Source organism: Carassius gibelio, chromosome B4 (assembly GCF_023724105.1).
Source record: "Carassius gibelio isolate Cgi1373 ecotype wild population from Czech Republic chromosome B4, carGib1.2-hapl.c, whole genome shotgun sequence".
Classification (NCBI taxonomy): domain Eukaryota; kingdom Metazoa; phylum Chordata; class Actinopteri; order Cypriniformes; family Cyprinidae; genus Carassius; species Carassius gibelio.
This window is the reverse complement of record NC_068399.1, coordinates 25,565,579-25,590,125: the sequence shown is the minus strand read 5'-3', so window position 1 is coordinate 25,590,125 and position 24,547 is coordinate 25,565,579. Positions and strand designations below refer to the sequence as shown.

The 24,547-nt window shown below is 38.0% G+C and overlaps 2 protein-coding genes across 4 annotated transcripts in view; both read left to right on the top strand.

Moving 5' to 3' along the window:
* Positions 1–203: 203 nt before the first annotated feature.
* LOC127956851 (zinc finger protein 800) lies at positions 204–13,062 on the top strand. 3 transcript variants are annotated; one of them, XM_052555094.1, is made up of 6 exons: positions 204–419; positions 3,742–3,862; positions 6,734–6,829; positions 6,961–7,104; positions 8,843–10,094; positions 12,156–13,062. In XM_052555094.1, coding segments are annotated over exons 2-6 (1,590 nt in total). In that variant the 5' UTR covers positions 204–419; positions 3,742–3,765; the 3' UTR covers positions 12,157–13,062. The 3 variants fall into 3 exon arrangements, with proteins under 3 accessions (XP_052411054.1, XP_052411055.1, XP_052411056.1); XM_052555095.1 differs by lacking the exon at positions 204–419 and adding an exon at positions 520–1,019; XM_052555096.1 differs by lacking the exon at positions 204–419 and adding an exon at positions 2,881–3,209.
* A 910-nt stretch (positions 13,063–13,972) lies between these two features.
* The window catches only part of LOC127956924 (metabotropic glutamate receptor 8-like), a 155,033-nt gene continuing 144,458 nt past the window's right edge, over positions 13,973–24,547 (top strand). Inside the window, exons 1-2 of the mRNA XM_052555213.1 lie at positions 13,973–14,065; positions 16,151–16,946. Coding sequence (XP_052411173.1) covers positions 16,440–16,946 — 507 coding nt within the window. The 5' untranslated portion in view covers positions 13,973–14,065; positions 16,151–16,439. The remainder of the gene's footprint in view (positions 14,066–16,150; positions 16,947–24,547) is intronic.

The window sequence follows — 24,547 nt, the reverse complement described above, 5'->3', positions numbered from 1 at the left end:
ACGAACGAACGTTCTTTTTTTAAAAATGTAAACACGTGCTTTATGTGCGCGTGCTGTTTTATGAGGTCATAAAACAGCACGCGCACATAAATACTGTCAAAAACGTCCTTTTAAGAAACTTTTATATATTTTTAAGTGCATTTATTTGCATGATAGTCAAATCTATTTACTGTAAATATAGATGTTAGTCCCCTTGATCGACCTGAGGTTAAAAGTGTTTTTAGCGATAGTTCTCGAGTCGACTCGAACGCGTAACCTCTCAGACAGGCTCGGAGCTCGAAGCACTAGGTCACGGTACCCTGATAGCTCTCCAGTGTTTGCTCAGGAGGACACGTGCGTGCGGTGGAGGCGTCACGCACCTTCCAAAAGCTCTTAAAGTCGAAGTCGAAGTGTCTTCCGGGAATCCGCGGATTATATCGGTAAGAACATCCAGACGCTTCGTTTAAGCCTCGCAACCTTTGACGAAGCGATTCACACGCGTTTTAAAACACGCAAACGCGTCGCGTTTCCTCCCAGAACGCGGTTGTTTTGCAAAAAATGGCGTCATGGTTTTGTTGTTCAGTCTGTGGATGGTGAAGAGACGGCTCGCGCATCATTAGACAGGCTTCAGATGGCCTGTTAGGTGCAGATGACTGTTGTTAAGTACATTGTTTGTGTTTTGTGGACCTTTTCGTCATGTGTGAGGAAGGAGAGTGCGCGCAATGGCGCAAGGCTCTCCGGCGGCGCGCGCAACGACGAGCGAAGCGCAGCAGTTCGGAGCTCACGCACACTCGGTTCGGTTTGTTTGGCTGTCGATGAGTTGTAAAGTTTGTTTTGCGTGTTTGATATCGTCTTTTATGCTTTTCCTTATGCGTCATCGTCGCCCTTTGTGGTTTTAAAACGCATAGCGAGTGTTTCTTCCTAGTCTAGTCCGTTCGCGTTAACTAGTTTCAAACGCGTTTGAGGATGGGGGAAAAATACTGAGAGATCAGCCTCAAGTGAAGATTTGGACACCGTGACAACATTTTAACCAATCAAAGGTCAGAGTGATTGATTAACATGCTTAAGTGGACTCCAAAACAAGTTTCCTCGTGAAATGAGATGTTTAAGAAGAAAGTTTACTTCTTTGTAAAGCAGCTTTTTAGGCACAATTTCTCAGTGTCAGACTGAGTTGAAGGACAAACCGGATGCCAAACTGAAATTGGTAAACATGAAACCATCAGCAGCTGATGTTAGAGGTGTTTGACATTAGAAGAGTAAATATTCTTCAAAATAATACTCGAGTACAGTAATGAAGAACAACTTCTAGTAATTTACACTCATGAGGACTGACAGTATGTATGTATTCAGGAGATTATGTGTTTACACTCAAGTTATGCAGATGTAAAGTGATGTAGTGACTCATAATGAGCTGTGTGTGATGACATAATCATGTAACTCATATGATATTGTTAAAATATGTCGAAATGTGCTTCGCAAATCGATCAATTTGGACTTGATAAGTTAGCTGCCAGTGAAGTTTCAACTAATTGCATTGACATAACAGACTTTTTGTAAAGTTTTATAACACAAAGCAGTTGTTTACATAACACATATCATAAAAAAACAACAACCTAGAAATAAATAAGAAAAAAATGCAAATGTTAAATTTAACATCTGTTTCAAAATCATTAAAGACAGAAGGAGTAAGTAAATAAATAAATTCATTTTAAAGTTAAATTACAAGGACCAATTATTTTTGCATCTTAAACCTTTTTTTTTTTTTTTTAGTAAAAATCAGTAGTTCAATGAAATACAATTTTGGTATGATCTTTGTTATAGAAAATTACAAATTGAGTTGAAATGGATGTTTTATTCTTGGTCTGAAGTACAATGTTGTAAATCATTTATACAGTGGTAGTTGATATTAAGCCTGAAATAGAGAAAAACTGTTCTCAAAGTTTCGTTCTTTAAGCTCTTAAAAATAAGGAAAAGTCATTTAAGAGACCGTTAAAAGTTATAATAATGTATAAAAAAATTTTTCTTTTAAATCATCCAAGGGGACATAAAAATGTCCATAACTGAAGCATCAAAGTAATGCGTGAAATACTCTGACACACACAAAGCAGTTTTGTCTGTTGATCGATGCTGTTGGGATGTTCAGAGCTCTTGATTATGATGATCATTTCAGTTCATGAAGTCAAGGCTATTCGAGTTGTCAGCACTTCTGATTGTTTATATAGGACCATAACACCATAACAAAGTATTCAGATTAGTGCTTTATTGTTGTTTTGATTGTTTACATTTTCTCATTGGTTCTTCCCAATGTTTAATGTCTTGTTACAGTAAGCAATGACATCACATGAGAATCACTGTTTGGAAAAAGACAGTTTCCACCAGCTGTTTTTTTTTTTTTTTTTTTATGATAAAGTATAATGCATGCATCATATATTTAGAGGTTGTTGTCAACATGAAGTGAACATATGTTCATCTTTCTTATTTTATGTGGCGAAATACACATTTAGTGTTGGGTTATGTGTATAAATGGCATGCATTTTGCAATATGTAGAGCGGGATAGATAGATAGATACAGACTGATCTTTTATTAACTATTAAATGTGCTTGTCATGTAGAAACTTTCAGTGTTTGTCAAGACTGAGAGCTTATGTTGTTGTTTTTCAACCAAACTCCAGCAGAGGGCGACTCTTAGAGAGCTTGCTTAAAGAGATACTGTCATCATTTACTCGCCCTCATGCCATTTCAAACCTGTTGGACATTAGTTTTTATGTAGATAATGAAAGCAGTTGTTTATCAGATGTTCATGCTGCTCATTTCCATTCAGTAAAGGTTGATGGTGACCAGAGACGAGACAGAAGAAAAACAAAATGTATTGCTTGCAGTTGGTTTAATTAGGCCAGCAGTTGTCTAAGGATTTTGAAAGCCATTGAAAAGCACACATCTTATTGCATTGCAGTGTCTGTTGCTGCTGCATTTGAATAGCATTGTGTCAGTGAGTGGTGTTTGATGGCTCTCTTTACATGTGTGAGTATTGAGTGTGTAGGGTCTTTTACAGGCAGAACATTTACTGGATGAAAGACATCTGAAGTAGGACCTTAAACAACCAGTGTGTTTTTATTCAAGGGCAAACTAAGTATTGTAAAACGGACAAGGATGGAGAAAAGCAGATGCATTTCAGTGCAAAGTTAAAATGGACAAACTGACAGATACAATCAACATCTACAGTACAAAAAGTATAAAATTACATGCAACATTTTTTACGGAAAATAAGTCGCACTTGGTCAAAATTGCATTGTTAAAGGGCACCTATTATGCAAAATCCACTTTTTACATGGTGTTTGGACATAAATGTGCATGCAATTTAAATTTTTCTGTCAATCCACAACAAGATATTTAAATTGAATAGTATTCAGAATAAAAAAAAGATATATATATATTTATAACAAACATAAATGATACAAATGTATATTATTTAATGCACCACCTTACAAATAAACTTGCTTTGCACACTTTTTTGTGTTTTGATATTAATTGCATGATATAAGTTGCTTTGGAGTAAAAGTGGCAGCTTTTACAACATGTAAAAACCTGACACATTATACATTCATAAATTCAGTTTAGTACTACTTTAATAATTCTTGTACTATAAATTAAACTAGATTTAAAGGTTTTTTCTTAATAGATCATGCTTTAAATGCTCTCTGCAGTACCGTTTAGGGTTTGGCATGGATGTTTATTGCTCTGCGGTTCTCTCTTTCTCCACAGAGACACATTTGAGGTGGTTCAGAGATGGAGGACACCCCAGCCAATGAGAAGTCTTGTCAGACGGATGAGGTCACCGTAGAGGGCACTGTGTCCGGGCCTGACCATGCGAGCAAGACACTAGGTAAACTTCCTCTTTCTGCCTGTTTATTGAATCTTGAGTACTGCATGTAATACTTACTAAATGCTTCTTGACCATTGGGATCCATTCTGACCGGCACACATGAATGGATATAATCCACACAAGAGTAAATGCATTTTAAAAGCGGCCCATCGTCTCTGATCCTTACCTATTAGAGGATTACAGCAAATTCCTCCACGGCCTGCTATTGTCCCTCACTCAGTAGGGGTCACTAGAGTCTGTGACCCTTGCTGTGGAGAGGTCATGCCCCTCCCCCTCAGCTAATTCCTGTAATGGAGGATAAGTTTACACATGCATACATAAACTAGTGTAACTTGGTGGTAACTTACACTTCAGGTTACGGAATCAAGCAAAGTTCAATTGTCACATGTTTTTAATCAAGTAATGATCAGCTTCTTATAAATTAATTTGGCCTTTATAAAGATTTCTATCATGTTTATAATTGTAGTATGATGTTGAAATTAAAGAGTTTGTGGGGGATTGTGACTGAAGCATTGATTGAGTTGCTCTTTGCCTCATTATACTGGGAGGTCAAGAGGCCACGCCCCCTGTGATGAGGTGTGGGTTCGGGGGAGTGGCTTGAGGTCTGTGTGAGAGTGATAGGATGTAGCAGTGTCACTTCCTGTACACGTCTTCATGCTTTGTTTTTACTAATGGTAGAAATTAATTAAAATCTCTTAAATGCTTTAAAGAAAGTGTATTAATTAAAATTCCAACATTAATTTTAAAAATACAAAAACTAAAATAAATGAACAAACCTTTTCCATATTACAACGAAAGAAATATAAACTTTTTTAACTTTTTTTTTTCTATTCCATTGCGGTTTTCCTTTCATATTTCCAGTTTAGCTGATTTCCCCTTGTCTGATCTCTATTATAGTGTTCATAAATATTTTAATAAGATTTTATTTTTACATTTGCAGTTTTATTTTAGTAATTTCTTGTGCTTTTAGGACAGTTTTGCTTGTTACATCTTTTACATTTTTTTTTTTTAGAATTAGTTTTTTTTTTATTCCAGTTTTTATTTTAGTTAATTTGCATGTATTTTTGTCTTTTTTAAATTTTGAATTGGATTTTATTTTGTAAGTTTTCATTTTAAATTTAGTTTAAGATTTAATTTGTTAGTTTTTTATATTTAGAATTAACTTTGGTTTTATAGTTATTTTAATTTCAGTTTTAGTCATTTTTATGGGACTTTGACTTTTTTGTGTAATTTTAATTTTAGCCTAGGTTTTAGTTTTTTTACATTTTGAATTGGCTTTTGTTTTTATGGTTTCAGTTTTCATTTTAGGAATTTGTGTCTAATTTTTCATTATTATTTTATAAAAATATAGCTTTATTTTTATATTTTAATTTCAGCTTAGTAGTATATATTTTTTTTATTGTTTTGTAATTTTTTTTATCAGTTTTCTCATATTTCTATATAGCTTTAATTAATTTTTATTCCAGCTTTGGTTTTAGTCATTTTAGTACTTAAACATACTTATTTTCAATTAGTTGCCAAGGTAAAAATAAATTTTATGTTCAAATGTATCAACTTTTAAATGTATATTATTTCTGATATATTTACCATGAAATTACCAAATAATTTAAATATTTTAAACGCTTTTATGTATTACTATCTGCAAAGCTAGTGAGTCGATCAAGTCTTATTTACCAGCAAAAAAAAAATCTTGTGTGTACAGAAATAACTATTTAGTGGAAACTGATTCATAGATCATCTCACCAACCCTTCATAGCACAAACATCAGTCAGCAGTGTTCAACCGCAGAGCCCTAGATTGATTCTGAGTGTTGACTGCCACCTCCTCACCTAGCCGTCCTGACATTGGCAAATTTCCGGCCGTTCCTAAAGGAAATTCCATCACACAGTCATAAAACACCTCCAATATAAGGTGAGTCTCTGAGGGCCGCTGTAAACACACCGCTGGGCTTTGCTGGCTGATCCAGCCATAAATTCACCAACATCCCCATCATCAATCTCAGACTGATTTGGTCGCTTTATCCACAGCTGTGTTCATGCCCCATATCTTCACACACGAGTGATTTTTTTTCACCTCCTCTTGTAGGGAAGAGTTATTGTCCTCCACTGTGTAGCTGGTGATGGAAAATGCTCTTTTAGAGTCGTTTAAGATAATCTGTTCTTTAAAATGTCTAGATTTCTAAGAAAATATATAAAGTTTTGCTTGTGCATACCCTTGAGTATGAGCAATAATAATACTATTGCTATTGCAAACTCCACTAATAAACGTCCTTTCTGTAATAGTCTCCACAAACTAGAGCTTCATTAATCACCACCTTGAAATATTGGCATGCATAACCCAAACCGAAGAGATATTATCCGATTCATCCAGTGGAAAAATGGAGATGTGTGTTAAATCAAAGCTTTTGTTTCAGAGCCAGACGTTTTGGCAAAGTGGCAGACAGTCGCAGGCAGCGGCCATCAATAATGCAAACTTTAATAAAAACTCATTTAGAAAGCGCAAGCTGAACCTCTGTATGGATATGACTCATATCGGCGAGATCTGCCATGCAAAACATACTGAGCACAGCAGCGAACTAGACTTCAGATCATCATTTCTGTATAATGAGTTTGTCTGGTGAGGATTATTCAAAGAGATTCAGCCTGACGGAGTGTTAATAAGAGAGATAAGCAGCGTTATAACTGAGGTGCATGATTAATCGGATGAGTTTTGTGCATTTAGACTATACTAGAGTTTAGAATCATGGTTTATGCATTTTCTCTGTTTACAGCAGCAAATCTGTTGGTTTAAAACCGTTCTGAACATTTCAAACATCTATGTTGTAAATTATTCATGGATATACTGTAAGAATACACTGTTTTTCTATCGCAGTCTATTCTACCGAACCCGGAGATCCTCCTCTGCTACAAACACCGCTGCTAACCTCCAAATCTGGCATCCAGCAGATCATTGAATGTTTCCGCACAGGTGCTGTGTCTGTTCACAATGTGTTACCTAACTCTGTTTCCTCTCTTAATGATAGTAGTAGACTGATCCGTTAGAATACGGTTTGTAGTATGTATGTAGTCTAATCACTGTCCTCTTGTGCTTACATGCAGGTACTGCACATCTGAAACACATTCTCCTCAAAGAGGTGGACACAATCTTTGAATGTAAACTCTGTCGCAGTCTCTTCCGTGGCCTTCCCAATTTGATCAAACACAAGGAAATGTATTGTTTCACTCGAGTGCCTGAACCTGATGGTTAGTACAGCACTGCATTTCTACGTTTCATTCTCTCCTGAAGAGATAACATTTCATTGACATATAGCAATAAAGCACAATTGATGATTATTGATTGCAATTCTGCTTGATCATAGAGTTGTTCATTAGTTTTTATCAGATTGGCTTCAATATAAGCTGTTTTTAGACTTACAGAATGTTTTATAGCACAATGACCTCTTATTAGGGATGCTCATATTGACCGTTTAACCGTTAACCGAAAGTAAAAATTTTGACCGATTAATACTATCAGTTAAACGGTTTGACGTTTTTTTTTTAGGTAATTTTTGTTTAGTTTGCTGCATGGTTTCGAAAATAAAATAGCCTAGGCTACTATATAGCTTATTTATTAACTCACGGAGCGCGTCGGCACGCTCAACCACACCCGTGACACATGCCTGCAGATTTTTTTTTTTCTGAGCAAGGGAAGCAAAATGAAGCGAGCGAAAAGAAGCACTTTGTGGGATTATTTTAACAGAAAGGGCGACGAAGTTACCTGTAAATTATGCGGCGCCGTATTAAAATACAGCAGTAGCACAAGTACGATGCAGTAACATTTACGAAGCAAACACCCACAAGCTTCGAGTGATGAAGGGCAACAAACTCTGCCCTCCATGTTATCAGGGAGAAGATGCGATGCACGGCGATCTCAGGAGATGACGCACTGATTATCCAGAAGCAGATGTTGACATCTACATGAGAGACGATCCTCCTTCTCTGGATATTAATCCTCTTGACTGGTGGAAAGCAAATAAAGGCGCTTCCCGAAGCTGGCCACTCTAGCGAGACGTTACCTGTGTATTCCCGAAACATCTGTCCCATTGTAGAGGGTGTTTTCTGCCGCGGGTCTAACTGTCAACAGGTTGCGCTCCAGACTGACCCCACATCACGTTGATATGTTGCTTTTTTACATAAAAATTGGACAAGGTTTTGAGGTAGGGCTGCTATTTTTATTTAACGAAAAATCTTAATCTAACGGGAAAAAATCCGGTTTGAAAGCTTCGTTCAAACGGATTCAGTGTTTTCTTTTTGTCATCTTAATTTGTTAATTATTTAAGTTAAAAATATATAGATTTAGTCTAGGCCTAGTTTGTATTTAATTTGTATTATTTTATTCTATTTTTCTCTCACTGTCAGAAATGCTGCAGGTGCGTGGAAATTTAAACGGAATCCAGGTTCTGTTGTTGATCTGTTCTGTATGCTGCTGTTTGCACTTTGCACGTTAAAATAAACCCTTTGATGGAAAAAAAAAATTGTTTGTATTTTTTTAAAGTGTCACAGATACGCGTTAATTTTATTTGTATTTAATGCCAATTCAATATTATAATCTTATCAGTTAACGGTTAATAATCGATTAACGAGCGGCGGTTGTCGGTTGGGAAAATTAATCGAAATGAGCATCCCTACCTCTTATATATCAAATGACCAAGGGAATTTTGATTTCCCCAGCAATTATGCTACTGTACCTTTAAGACTTCTATATGTAAATTTGATTGGTTCAACTTAACATATTTCACCCTGCCATTAATCACGGTTTGTCAAGTTGTTGTATACTGTATGCTGTTATATAAATGTGTGTATATATATATATATATATATATATATATATATGTATATATATATGTTATGGTGTATCTACATAGTAATCTTTAATATATAAAAAGGAATAAAATTTTTCTGCAATATGGCCCCTTTAACTAAGGTCTACTTCTGGTTCCAGGCCTTTCTGGAGATGGCAAGAAGAGCATAAAAGAACTTCTTGAAGCTATCTATCCCCGATCTGATAAAGAGGAATACATACTGAAACTGGAGCCCATTGCTAGCAACCAGAATGCAGTGTACCAGTACCTGTCCAAAGAAGATAACCTGCCCCCTTCATCTCCGAGCCCAAACCACACCACCCCAGAGAGCTGGAGACACTACCACTTCAACAGCCAGGAACCGTACGTGGAGGAGCTCCAGTTGGAAGAAGAAGAGAACAGTTTTATTAATGAAGAAGATATGGGTGAGAACATGAAGAAGGGAGAGGAAGATGTAGAGAAGGAGCCTCAGGATAGCGAAGAACCTGAGGAGCCAACAGAAGAAGCATGTGACAAAGACCTGACCCCCTGCAAATGTCTAATTTGCAACAGGACGTACCGGGTTCGAGGCCACCTTAGAAGACACCTGTGGACCGTACACAAGATTGCATCTTCTGGCTCCACAACCAGCTCCAGTGATTCCACGTCCAGCTCCAGGAAAATGGCCAACGGTAAAGATCCAGACAATCCCAACACCAGTCCCAGCTCTTTTTCTGACACCCAGAGCCCCAAGGAGGACAAGGTCTCATCCAAGGCTCAATTCTCCATAGGCTTTGACTATAAGGCACTCTTCTGCAAGCTCTGCAGGCGGAGCTTCAGCTCCATGCAGAACCTGGAGAAACACATTGAGCTGCACACGGATAATGGCACGGACTTCTTTGTCAAGTTTTACTGCTGCCCGCTCTGCCGCTACAAGACACGGCGCAAGAGGGACGTGTTACGCCATCTCTCAGTGCTCCACAAGAAGAAGTCCAACTACTTGAGCAGGATCTCCCAGTCGCTGGAGAGCTACGCCGTCAACAAGCCCGCGGAGGTCGTGTTGAACAAAAAAGAGGAGACAGTTAAAGGTCGACAAGAAGAAGTGAATGTCCACCACGGCCACACTTCACCATATCTGACACGCAGGAACTTGCCTCCGAAAGCCCCTGGCATAGTGGGCCAAAAGACCTTGAAGACCAGCAATAAGAAACATCAAAGCGAAGAAGGGACTCGTAACAAAGAAATAAAGCCTAGTAGCCCAAAAGGGGGTGCTATCAAGAAATCTCTGCATGTGTGCAACGTCTGTGGGCAGAGCTTTAAAAAGACAAGATACCTCGGGTTGCACACAAGAAGCCACCTGAAATCCACAACCAGGAGCGCAGGTATCAGAACAAGATCCAAGGTCATGCTTTGGTGAGTTGTGCACTTCACAAACTCTTTCAAAGCCTTGTGAGTTACCTTGCAGTCTACTTCCTCCACAGCTACTGTAGTTCCTTCTAGAGCAGGATACTAATTGAAACGAAGCCTCATGAGTAAATAATATGGAACGGTCTTACTAGGGACCCAGCTAACGGAATATTCTCAGAACGTTTTGGTAATGTTCTCCCCAAGTTATGAACAAGTTATCTGGTCTTTAATAGTGTTCTCAAAACGTGTTCTCAAAACGTTTTAGTTGGATGTCCATCGAATTGCTTCAGATGTTACTACTTTCAGAGTTCAGAACGTTCAGAGAACATTCAAAAAGTAACATTCTCATAATGTTAAAGGATGAAGTGGAATGTTTCTTTTACATTCCCACACTCAAGAAAAAAAAAGATTTGTAAACATTTAAAAAAACTGGATGTTTTGAGCATTCCGAGAACATTCAGAAAAAATATTTTAATAATTCCATAGGAATGTTAGTAGAAAAAAATTGACTTCCAGTTGATTCTGGTTGAGTTGGACATTAGCTTGTTGCTAAGCTAACAACTACTTTCTGGAGCAATACATACAGTAAAGTATTGAAGAAAACAGTAGACATTTTTCCTGCTGTGTTCACCAACTTTCACTTTTCAGTTAGCTCATTGCAATAAATTCTGCAGTTGACTTCTTGGTAAAAGACACATAGTCCTGCCTTCGAATTTGATCAAAACATCTTAGAAGCCATATAACATCATCACAGTGCATTCTGCAATTGCCTTCTTTGCAAAAACTGTATGCAGTTCTGCCTTTGAGCTGGCTAAAACATTTCAGAAGTCAACTGTGTAATGCTACGTGCCTACCTTTAGTTTAAATCCTGATGCTTAGTTTGGAGGGGCTTTTGATGCTTTAGGTAAGCAGCTCACTAGGTTGTGTGCAGCAGTTTCCTGTTCTCTGAACTTCGATGGTACACAGATGGTGTGTTGTAGCGGGAGAAAGGAATTGTGCTTTGGCTGGCGGAGTGCTACTACAGCCTTGTTGTTAATGTATGAGAGAAATCCCAGGGTGGACTTCCTGCACACAGCAAGGCCCCGGAAATTAGTCCGCCCCGGTCTCACCTCAAGGTTTAAAGAGCCCTTGGGGTGCGGGTTGAGCGGTGAGGGGGGCTTCTTTAAGAAGCAATTAAGATAACTCACCCGTGTCCTTGGAAACAGCGCTTGGCTCAGCCAGGCCGTATTAATCATGCCGTCGTTCTGTCACAGGACCGGAGAGATGAGAGAAGCTCCCTGATCTTCAAATAAGGGTGACAGAGTTGCTTTGAGGATACATGTCCATGCTTTTTCCCCCATAAATGCCCTCCCTGTGGTAGAAGTCCATATGTCAGTCTGACAGTTAGCATTTCACTGGTTCCTCTGGGTCTTAGTCCTTGTGTTTGTCTCTGGGTTGCAGTTAGTTATATGTAACATGAACACACATGAAGGCTGGATTACCTCCCGCTCCCAGGCGACATGTGACAGAGAGTTGCTTAAGTGTTTGTACTGAAGCCATCCAGCTGCTCACAGTCTCTTAGACTTTATTATAGGGAGAAGTACTATATATATATGTATATATATGTGTATATGTATATATGTGTATATGTATAGAGCATTTTTACATTTAGATAATGGGAAAGAAAATATTTTAAACTAATTTAATAACCCTCTTAAATATAATCTTTAGCCAATCTAAAAAAGAATATCCATTTTTCATAATAATGTTGTAGTGCCTAAATTTCCTTGAAGAATGTAAAATGTTTAATTTTACTTTGGCATAACATTAACATTACAAACATAACATAAACGCAATTATTGGCTTACTGATTATCAGACAGAATTTGAACTTTGGTGCATCCCTAATATATATATATATTGAACTGTTTAAATCCGTTTAACCGACCATGAACTTACAGTGTACTCCACTTTAAAGAATATCATGGTATCTTCTCTTAATGTGGTATTCCCATGTCTGAGACGAATCTACAAATCCTTGATAATGTTATGATAGTATTTTGTGTTTCCTTCTGTCTCTCTTTACTAGATATCTTCTGACAGCAAACTGGACTTGCAGCATCGGTGGAAAGACATACTGGACAGTGAGAGTCACAGAAAGAAGATCAGAACCACTAAAAAAGTCAAAGAAACATCGCTGTACTACAAAAAGTTAACAGAAAAACTTGGGGCATAAGAAACCCTCAGAAACGTGTGTGGGTTTTTAGGAGCTTTTCCATTGTCCGTACAGTGTAACGGTACAGTATTTTCAGCTGCACTCTTATTAACCATTTATGAGGGCTTCTGACCACTCTCAGATATGAGAGAAAATACATATGCTTTCCATTGCCCTGCTGCCATCAATAAGATTTGACATTTCCATCCAAAACCAAGTAGTGGCAGGTTTAGCCTCAGGAGGAGCTTCAAGGCACACGTGCTCTTGGCGAGATGGCATTGAACTCCTGCAGACAGCATTGACACCCATCAGGCTCATTGGTATTCAGTGCAGTCATATGGATGTCTGTCTTTTCTGTTACTGAGAAAACACTGGACACTGAAGACCACTGGAACGTCATGAACTCGGATACTACTTCACTTATATTAAGGGAAAGGGATCTTTTATGTTTGAACAAGCACATGCTCTGGAAAATACAACCAGTTGTCCTCATATGAACTGCAGGCAAATGTTAAATGCTTGCTATGAGAATTTTTTTTAGTTTCCTTATCGCTGCAGTTCTCAGATTAATTAGTCTCCCATCAGTTTTAGATGCTTTTTTCATTGTATTTCTCTCCTGATTTGGCTGTTAAGATTTTAAAGAAAGGTAAACCGATCTTCACAAGCATTCACTGTGCAAATCTGTAGATCCATGTTTCTTTTTAGCCTTCCGGTGGCTTGACGGATTTCTCCTTGTTAAAATGAATGTATTGACCAACAATAAACAGAGAAATTGACTGTGCATTAATATTTTTTTTCTTTTATTTTTAAGTAGCCTATAAAGGCATTTTGCATGATCATATAACAGGATTTCCAAACCAGGAGACTGTGTGATGTAACTAAACGAGGTTTGTGAGTTTTCTTTTTCATTAAAATAAGGGTTTTAAACATCAAATTATTCTGATTCTATATATAAAATGATTATGTTTAGGGTAAATATGATTAAATCGCGAAGAATGATGTAGTAAATAATTGAGGTTGTGCGGAGTAGATTGGGAACCCGATTAATAATGTGGTGAGTGAGCAAGGGTTTTTATACCACTAGAGGGCAATAGTGAACTATTTATAAACCAGCTATCCAACTGCATTACAGCCAAATCTGACATTTCCCAAAATCTGTTTTACTGTTTGGAATTACAAGTTCAATTTGGTCAGATGTGGCTTTGGTTAGTAGCAGATGGTGAATCTAAAATGGCTTAAATAATGGTTAAATATATAAATAGTATTTGCCACTACGCATTTAAAATGGTTAGGAATTGTTTGCATTCAGACTCATTGAATTAATAAATCGAATTAGGATAATTTAGAGTGCATCCAAAAATCTTGTGTAAGATTACACAAAACATAAAAATGTGGTCATATTTAAACGAATTATCATTCAAAACCGTTGATTAATGCAGTTTCTAGAGGTAGATAGTCTGTTTATGTTAATGCAAAATCCAAAATGATGTTAGCATCTTCACATTCCTGCGTTTACCCTCTCCATTATTACTGCACTTCTGCGTCTATTTTTGTGTACAAGAAGGGATGTTCCCTTTATCATTCTGAACAAACGTTCCTGAGAATTTTCCTTCTGAAATGAGAGCATGTTTCATTTAAGATTGCATGTGATGCACGGAAGAGAGAGGGTGTGTGTGAGAGTGTGAGTGAGTGAGAGAGCAATCACATTCACACAGGGAGGATTCTGGTGATGCGCTCGCTGTTCATTTCAGCACCACAAACCAGCTTCTGAGAGCAGAAAGAAGGTAAGATCTCACATCTACTGCACTTTCATGTTGGTATTCTTTAAAATGCTATTCTTATGCTGAAAGAATTATAAAATACGGTTTGAAATGCTGCTCATGAATATCTTTAGAGTGCGAAAACTCAGTAATCTAATAGATAATTGTTTTATTGTAAAACGTAATGTCACAGTTGGTTTTTTAGAGCTTGTTTGGGTTTTATAAAATGGCAATAGTTACTTAAAAGCACTTTATTGGTTCAGAAAAAAATGCGCTTTTAATGAGACCATTCTTGCGCATTCGTGATGAAGCTATATAAAGAACTAAATGAGAATGCAGAGGCTGTGTTGATTAGACTGTGTGAATCATTGCATTGCATCAAAGGAATGTGCATTAATGCACACGCACGCATGCATGCTGCTGAATCATACAAAGGGACTGTTGGGTTTGTACAATTTATTTCTCTCATAAATTCTGAATTATCAACCAGAAATGTGCGTGATTAATGTATATAGGCTGTGAATTTTTAAACATCTCATGTCTTTCTCACGAGTTGCATTTACAGTCTATAAACTCAAAATTGCACGCAACATTGTTATACGCTTTACAGTTGTAAGAGAGAGAAAGAGCTCTGGATTCTTATGAGACAGGTTCTCCTGGTGGAAATATAATGGCATCTCCAGTAGAAGATGGTTCTGCTTGACACATACTGATTCGTGCAAATTAAAAAGAGAAATGGGATACACTGCGTCTGCCAGGGTAATAACTCCATCTGTTTCTGATATAACGACAGAAGAGAGGGAACTACCCGAGCTCTCATATAGGGATTAATTCGTGCAAACGAGTAGAATATTAGGCTGAAACAAATCTAATTATGCATATGCACATATACTATCGTATATGCAAATGCATTAGATTCAAACAGGCAGTTTCTGCACTCGAGAAACCAATGCGCACTGGTCTTCCCCAGAGATGTGTGGAGTAGAAAAATGGAATAGTCATTAGAATAGAGCTGTATAGAATACAACAAAACTGAACGGAGCCATTTAGAATACAATAAAGCGATATAGAATCATTACGACAGAACGACTCATTGTTATGGAGTGGGAAATGTTGATTTTAAGGTATAAGTCCACAGTAAGATCCAGGGGAAATGATGGGATTTTTCCCGCGTGATATATAGTGTCTGGGTTAGTATGGGAATTTCAGTGGCATTTGTGGCTCACCAGGAGTGCAGAATCACACTCGGAAGTGTGCAATGGACTTCCTTTACGTTGCAGAGTGATGCTCTTGGCGCACGGAGGCGGCAGATTGCGCAGCATGTGTCTCTCGGAAGCACAAGGTTGTGCGTAACGTAACGATGGCTCTCCAGTGTAGAGTGGAGATGTGGGGGTGTTTCACAAGAGGTTCTCTCTGTCTCGACTCTCTGAACTGTCTCAGTTGTTTGATGTGTGCCAACAACAGTGTAAATGAGCAGCTTTCATTTTGGAGCTTAGTGTGGTTTGGCTAAAATGAAAGAAATGTAGATTGATGTTGGATAGCCCACAGGGAAAGACAGAGTGCTATATTTGTACCAAGAGCATAGACTTCTCCAGATACATAAAGTTATTTTAAAAACCATAAATAACCAAAAATATAGTTTATATTATCAGTAAAAAGTAAAATTATATCAATTACTGTCTATCTGCATTGGCCCAAATTTTTATATCTGTAAATTATATTCAAAAAAAAAAACTTGTGAAGATCAATATGCCATTATTATCATTGGTTACCCTCTGTCCCACTCCATTCCACAAAGCTGAACTGTAAAAATCAACCTGACAGCTCTATTGTCCACAAATATACACATTTCCTCTCACTGCGAAACGTTTTTGGTTGTCTATGCAAATGTTAGAGAAGACGCGCTTGATTTATTTATTATTTTTTCAGTGAGGCAGAAATGAAAGACCAGACTGAGCTCCAAATGACTGTGATGTAATTTCCTCCCTGTCAACATGTCCGTGTGTTTGATGAGTTTGCTTTGTTGCTTGCATATATTGTGCCTGAGTCATGTTTGATTTTATCTTTGTGCAACGACTCATAAAATTTTTTTTTCTTTTTTTTTTTTAGATGCTTCTGAAGATGTGAGAGTTTTGGAGCTTGATTTGTAAAAGGCTCTTGTTTGACATTTGCGCGTCTCCTTATATCACCGGTTACCAGTCACATGGCATGTACGCCAGACATTTTTGCCCCATGAAAAATTCCTGTGGTCACACTTTAAATGGTCAGAAGGCACAACTTCAGTTTTGAAATGGGCATGGACGGTACCATCCGTCTGCTGCCCCATTAGTCTTCCGTCCCACCACCTGGAGTTTTTGGACCTTCATTTCTTCACATTGTCCCCAACGTACCAGTGGATATGGATCTTGTACGCTTAAGTTGGAATCAATACCAGATCCTCGTCTTCCTCTGCTACTGGTTGCCAGTCTCCCTCCAGCGAGTTGAGACACCACCTGTTGAGTATGCCCACTCTATCCGTCTAGATGGGGACATCATCCTGGGTGGCCTGTTTCCGGTTCACTCCCGGGGTGAGCGTGGCATTCCCTGCGGGGAGTTAAAGAAGGAGAAGGGTATACACAGACTGGAGGCAATGCTTTTTGCCATTGACCTCATCAACAAAGACCCAGAGCTGCTGCCCAACGTGACGCTGGGGGCCCGTATCCTGGACACCTGCTCGCGGGACACCTATGCTCTGGAGCAGTCGCTTACCTTTGTACAAGCTCTCATTGAGCGTGACGGTTCGGATGTACGCTGTGCCAATGGAGACCAGCCCATATTTGCCAAGCCAGATAAAATCGTTGGAGTCATTGGTGCGGCCGCCAGCTCTGTCTCCATCATGGTTGCCAACATCTTGAGGCTTTTTAAGGTAAGAAGGCTAAACTTGTTCCTCTTGGGATTGGAAGTGGGGTTCATACTCTGGTTCTTGTCAACGATGGATGTTGTGTAGTGTAGTGGACAATAAACAGGGCTGGATGAAGAAGGGTGCAGGCTGATTCCTTAAATCAAGACCAGACCAAGGATCTAACCTTTTGAGATGTGGGAGTTGGGAGTAGTCTGTAACTGTTGTTCAATTGAGACCAGCCCATATTTGCCAAGTTCAACAAAATTGCTAAGATCATTATGACAAATGTGTCTCCGTCATGTTTCCCAAAATTATGAGGCTGTTTGTGGTAAGCAAAGTTACATAAGAGGTCTAACAATGCCCTTCTGGGGACTGGAAATGTGATGAAGTCTGCAGCTGTTGTGGATGGGGTTACAGTGTAATGTAGTGCTTAACAATCTGGGCTGGGCTTTGAAACCTACAATCAAGACCAGCCCATATTTCCCAAGTTTGACAGAATTGCTGGGGTCTTCATGGCAAATATATCTCCATCATGTTTGTCAAAATTATGAGGCTGTTTGAGGTAAGGAGGGTTATATAGGAGGTCTAACATCGCCCTTATGGGGACTGAAAATTGGGTAAAGTCTGCAGCTGTTTTGAATGGGGTTATTGTGTAGGGTTGTGCTTAACAATCTGGAATGGGCTTTGAAAAAAAGATGTAGACAGAAAATACAATCAAGACCAGCCCATATTTGCCAAGTTCAACAAAATTGTTGGGTAATCAGGGCAAATGTGTCTTGATCATGTTCACCAACATAATGAGGCTGTTTGAGGTAAGCAGAGTCCCATAAGTGGTCTAGCCATTGCCCTTAAAATGGTGGTTATTAGCCCAATTTTTTGCTCTTTTGATCATGTAAATTGTGTGTTTACATTCCATCTCCATTATCACGAAACCCGCAAAACGCTACAGAAACGGCTCCAATCATGGTGACCTCCATTCACGGTCATCGGCATTCATAAATGCCGTAAAAGAAGACGTCACTTCTGTCTGCCTCTGAGTTCCTGTTCCTGGTGCAAGTGCAACCAGGAAAACGGCCTGAGGGACAAATTTGTTCTCTAGGAACCTGCATGCTGACTGAGTTTCTGGGACTATGTGGTGCGAAAGCCCCTGTTTTATGATACTGTTTAAGGTAAGGAGAGTTCGATAACGGTATCTTCACATGGTGCGTGAAGGGTGTTTAAAGCTTGGTGCTGATGCGACTTTCATAGTGACAACAGCTAGTCAGATTACTTTCTGGTGTTGCATGAGCGCGATTGGCTAATTTCTGCGCTAGTGTATTTTCATAAGGCAATCTGATTGTCTGATGCCTGCGTTGGTGCTTGAAAAGTTGAAAATTTTTAAACCTCTGCCGTGAGCATTGGACCCAACCTGATGTGACGGATCCACAATTAATTTTGGCAACACTTGATGTCACTCTATGATGTCAAAGTAAACGAGAGGCGTTGATGCCAACACCCTATTTGAATGTACCATAAGTGGTCTGAACTAACCCTTCTGGGGCCTGTAAATGGGGTGTAGTCCATAGCTGTTGTGAATGATGGTTATAGTACAGTGTAGGTGTGAATAGTCTGGGCTGAAAAAAAAAGGGTGTAGATTAAAACTTACAATCAAGACAAACCCATATTTGCCAAGTTTGACAAAATTGTCGGGTCATAGTGGTAGTGTAGTGTAGTGGTTAACAATCTTGACCAGGAGCCAAAGGATTGCAGGTAAAAATGGCATAAGAAGCAATACATGGCTTTTGTATCCTTGAACAAACTACTTAACCCTAGGGTGCCTGGGGGTGTTGTCCTCTTGTGCAAAGCAAGTCTCTTTGGATAAGTTTCTGCTAGCTTACTTTCTAAGTCTTTTCCAGTTGCTTTTTGAAGTAGACAAGATCTTCATAACCACAGGTGACCTCACATAACTCAAACTTCTGTTGTCTGAAATATGTTGTGACAGAGTGTGTGTGTGCATGTTGGCCTGGAAGAATATCAAGGCAGGATGATTTCGTAGAATGATGCCACCCAAATTCTATTAGAATCTAAATCTACGTCTCCCTACCCAGCAGGAAGATCACTGTTTCTGAGCAAATATGACTGCGAAATGAACTCTGGCATTTTGCTATGCTTGTCAGTGGAAATTAAGGGAACCAGGGGGCTCTTTTTCTGCTGTTGTTTATGGATGTAAACAGCTAAAGTTCAGCAGTGGCAACCTCTTACAATCTAGTCTTCGCTAGAAGAACACCGCTTCCAGGAGATTCTAGGGATCCGATAGGGATGGGCTGCATGTCCCATAAGGAATTATATCCATATCTGTAGACTGAAATTGCCTCTTGACAACAATAGATTTTTCCTCGTTCATGTTTAATAAGCATTCTAAATAACACTTCTGGCCGACTGCTCATTGTAGTTGTCAAAGGGAAAACTCACGGCCGCCCTGTGCCAATTAACCACACAATGTTAATGAAATTCTCTGCTGTTTATGCCACACTCATTAGCTGACCGTGATTTAACTGATTGATGTAGACACGTTGTGCCGAACGACCCATCTGCAGTAAATGACGCATGTCCCATACTGCAAGCACAAATATTTTTCTGTAACACCATGTCAGCTGTCAGACTTTGATAAGCAATCATGCTAAACACGATTAGAAGAGACATTGTCTTGGGTGTTGAGCAAGAAAATGTGCATGCGGCTGTGTATGTGCTGGGTCTCAACAGGAATGCCACTTAAAGGCCTATGAAATGCTATGGTATTAGATACAAAAAGGGCACTAGAGTGAACGCTATTGAATTTGAAATGGCTGGCTTCTATGATATTCCTTCACATCAATAGTCCTCCATTATTATTTATGAGAATCTGTGGCTTTATCCCTTCGGCGTTTTTTCGGATGTTCAGAAGCATTGATGCAAATGTATTTGCTTGCTAGACTACAGAGTTTCGAGAGTTATGGGCTGTGGCTCATTTGAAACCAGATGCAGTCTGACACTTGGCATCACAAACGGCATTCATTTCCACAGCGAGTGTGTCAAAAGTTCAGACTAATTATCCAACGATCAATGCTTAATACTTGAAGCGGTTCAAATGAAAGTGTTTTAGCACATTAAGTTACAGATGAAAATGATCTTTGTGTTTTGTTGCAGATTGAAATTTAGCGTTTTCGCTTCATTAGCAAGTCGATTTAGATAAAACAGTTTGCTAAATTGTTAACTGTAAATAAAAGGCAAACCAAAGAGCCTACTTTCCATGCCTACACTCCTGAATTGTGTGGTGAAAACTGACTTGGTTTCATGACACTTTAAACGGCGCGTTTAAACATGTAGCTCTTGATAAGCTTGCCTGCGATGTGTTTAGCCCCAGTCATTCATTTAGCCTCTGAAAACACTTGTATGTATGTGAATGGCAGTATATGAGATGTGCTTGCATCATTGTGAACAGCGGCTCATGCCAATGCATAGTGATTCTGAATGGGACAGATGGAGTTCCCCGGCAGAACTCCTGTTTAGGTAATCGCTACAGCATTAGCATGCCTAGCGAGAGGAGGGCCACAGGCTGTTAGTCCCCTGATTTCCATTCCTCTGACGGTCCCCGAGCACTGCAGGTGCAATTCAGATGCAATTCATTGGGGAGGTGATTTATCAGGGCAACCCTGAGTCTTACCACATGAGATTTCTGAGTGAAAGAGGAAGGGCTCATACTTACTTACACATAATGCCGTTGTGTATTATATTGACTGTAAAATGTAGTAAGTTGCCTCCCATTCTACTGCCTGGCTTCCTCGAAGGTAGCAACCTCACACAAGCATCTGATTTGAAGTGCACTGGCACACAAATAGCATTACTTATTAGGATGCTAAACTAATAATGTGGTAATAAGCAAAATGGCTTACACCTTAAATGCACAACACATGAAAACTGAGAAAAACTTTTTGGGATTGCTTTATCTGCAAGTACTTGTAAAGCTGGCTTTGAATTGGCAAAAAGAAGATACAAGAGAAGACTTATGATGCCTATAAAATCAATAGGTTCACTAGGTTTTGGAACAGATTCCATTAGTGCTGGTGGGACAGTGAGTTTGGTTGCTAATTAAGATGATTGCTATGGCTTTGATGAACTTCGGGTGTGAGAGAGCTTTTTAATTCAGCCTGTTATTATTTATTAAACATGTTTTAGCAATATTACATGCATTGCCAAACAATCGGCATGCATATTCATGAAGTCGGGCCCCAACACTCTGCATTCGTTGAGCATTCAGATTGAACTCTTTCAAGAAATACTAAAATAATAATGATTTTGTTCTGACTGTAGCAATCATTTATTTGTAACACAAAAGCTGTGAAACTGGAGTTTCCATGTAAGTGCATGTAAACATTGAGGGAATTTAAATTTTATGAACTCATTAATTGTGCAACATGGCTGTTTTGTGTGTGGATTTTGAGAGAAAGAGGAAACACTTCATTGTTGGTTTATTGATTTACTTGTCAATCCTTAAATTTTTTTCAACATGCTAACATTATTGTTCTGATTTTTGCAAATAGCAAACTACTAGGACTCTATTATGACAGATAGATTACGTTTATGGCAGCTTTTATCTTAGGTGTGAGTAAAAGGGGTCTGGATGGTTTTGACGGCAATGTTTAAAATACGGCTGGATCAATAGAGCATCAGTCACAATTGTGTTGAAACACACCAACCTTTGTGCTTCTGAAAGCTTGATTCAATTACAAGCCACAGGCATTGAGATTACTTGTTTATCCAGTAGCAACATGTTGCCCTGTCCATTCAGCCGTGGTGGCTTTTACTTGAGGTTTTGCCCAGATGTAAGAGAATAAAGGTAAAATCACGTCAGAGTCATGCTGAGAGCTAAATTGGCGGGTGTAAATGTTTTTTATAAATTTGCTCTGCATCTCAGATTGAAGTTAAAGAGAAAGACTTATGTGTCGCATTTCAATGAGAACAGCCTGTAAATTATGAATCGATTTTGTGCTTCATTACTCTAGAAAGACAACAATTAGATTAAAATGTAATTAACCAACAGATGCACATTATGTTGTGTTGAGTCAGCGAGACCGTTATCGTTAGTCTCTGTGTGTTTATGTAAAGGTCAGAATCAACCGCGCTCTTCCGTGGCTTATTTAGACCACGAAATGCGCCATGGCATAAATCACTCGCTTGCCACTGCGCTATAATGGATTGTGTAATGAAGTTGGCATTTTCATAAAGTTAATTTCACAAGATGTTTTTTTTTTTTTTGCAAGCTGAAAATCATTTGCATTGAAGCATGAGGCCAACAGACCTTTGCACCTTCCTAAATCTATTAAGTTGCATCTTCTTGGCTCGAACCATCTGTGCAGGGCTGAATGCATGTTTTATGATATATATATATATATATATATATATATATATATATATGTAAAATGCCGGAAATTAAATGTGAAAATGCATTTATAAGCATGTGGTAATACCTACTTTTTGAATAATCCAGTGAATTTCAAAAGTGAAATTTACTTTGCAGCATTATTTTCTCTCTATTCAAAACTATACACTCTTAAATATGAAGGCGTCTTATTGGCATCTACTCTCTTAAATAATGCTGGGTAGTTTCAACCCAACTTTGAGTGAAATATGGACTTCACTGAAATTTTTCAGTGAAATGTTTTACCCAAAAGTTGTATGTATGTCCATATTTGGCCCAAAACTGGGTTTAAATAAAACAACCCAGCATTTTTTTGAGTGTATGAATGTCTATATTCCAAAAAGGTTCTGTGTAAAAACAAAGGTTCTTTAGATTATTAAAAATTATTACAATTAAAGATTATATTAAAAAAAAAACGTAACTCTTATAATTCCTTACTCTTAAAAATAGAGGTTCTATACTGTCATTGATGGTTCCATGAAGAACCTTTAACATCCCTGGAACCTTTCTGTTAAACAAAAGATTCTTTATTGTGGAAAAGGGTTATTTAGATTATTAAGTCCTTAACACTAAGAAAAATGGTTCTCTTTAGAACTATTCATTAAAAGGCACTTTGAGGAACCAAAAATGGTTCTTTAGTTTGAAAATAATAAAGGTTCTTAATTGACACTGAGGCCTCCATGAAGAACCTTTAACATTCAACAATCTCAAAAATAAAGGTTGCAATTTTTTTTCTTGCAGTGATGCCATAGAAGAACCATTTTAGATTCCTCAAAGAACTTTTCTGGGAGCAGCTCCTAAAAGAACCATGTTTTTCTTAGTGTGAAGAACATTTTAATAATCAAAATAACTTTTTTTCTATTATAAGAACATTTTGTGGAATGTAAATGTTCCATGGTAGTTGAAGGTTCTTCACCATAAATGCAGATAAATAACCTTTATATTTAAGAGTGAAGGAATGTTTACATTCCGCAAAAATGATACTTTAGGTTATTAAAAAATTCCTTGCAATAAGAAAAAAAAGTTATTTTAGGAACTGTTTACTGACATGTTCTTTAGGGAACCCAGAATGGCTCTTCTTTGGCTTCACCCTTTTGAAACTTTGTTTTTAAGAGTGTAAGAGCTGATATTTCTATAGTTGTGCTGCATCCAGTGGCATACTTCCTCAGTCTTATGGCTAAACGTACTTGTGGGCCCTCAGGGACTTCAATGTCAGACGCAGCCTGCGGTGCACAGGTTCAGGTTGAAGAGCGTTGGCTCTCAGATGCTGTGCTGGGGTGGAAACCTCGTGAGGATGAGAGCGAGGACGAGTGGGCGAGAGGCCATGGGTGCCACTTAACCATTCCGCCCGTTGATTTCCTCCATGAAGAGAATTAAGAGTGTGATAATGGACTCGAGTAGAAAACTGACAGCGAGCCAGAGAGATCTCATTAGACACAACCACACACACAAATACAGGGTATAACACAGGTTTATTCAGGTAAAGTTCAGGCCTAGGCTCTAAATTTCCTTCCTAGTAAAGGTCAGAACAATAAAAGGCCCAGAAACAACAGTTTCAAGAGTATATTGTTGGAATGAAATAAGAAAAGTGCATTTCAGGACAGCTCATAATATATTTTTCAATCTGGCAGTTATAAAACTTTGTGAAAGTAAGACATAATGAATAATAAAGAGTTCCAGTAGTTTCTAAAAGCCTGCAGGTTTGTCTGTACAAAAAAAAAAAAAAAACTAAAAAACATTTTGTACTGAAATTTGTACTTTTTTTAAACATTTTTTAAATATATATTTTTAAGGTGGAATACTGTCAATTTTAGGTTTTGCAATTAAAACCTATGGATTACCATATAATTTTTAGTGAAAAACAGAATGCATAACACATCTGATTATATTTTAAATCGTAAACAGTTTTTAAAAACTTTTTCATTTTTGTAAATGAGACAATATATCTTTACATTCCTTCTTTTATATATATATATATATATATATATATATATATATATATATATATATATATATATATATATATATATATATATATATATATATATATATATATATATATATATATTACGTGTTTGAATGATTTATTGTACTTATTAAAGTTTTAGAACATGAGTGTATTTTGAAAATATTTATGTATTTTTGTAGTTTTTATTTTACTGTGTATAACATAAGTTAAACATGAATA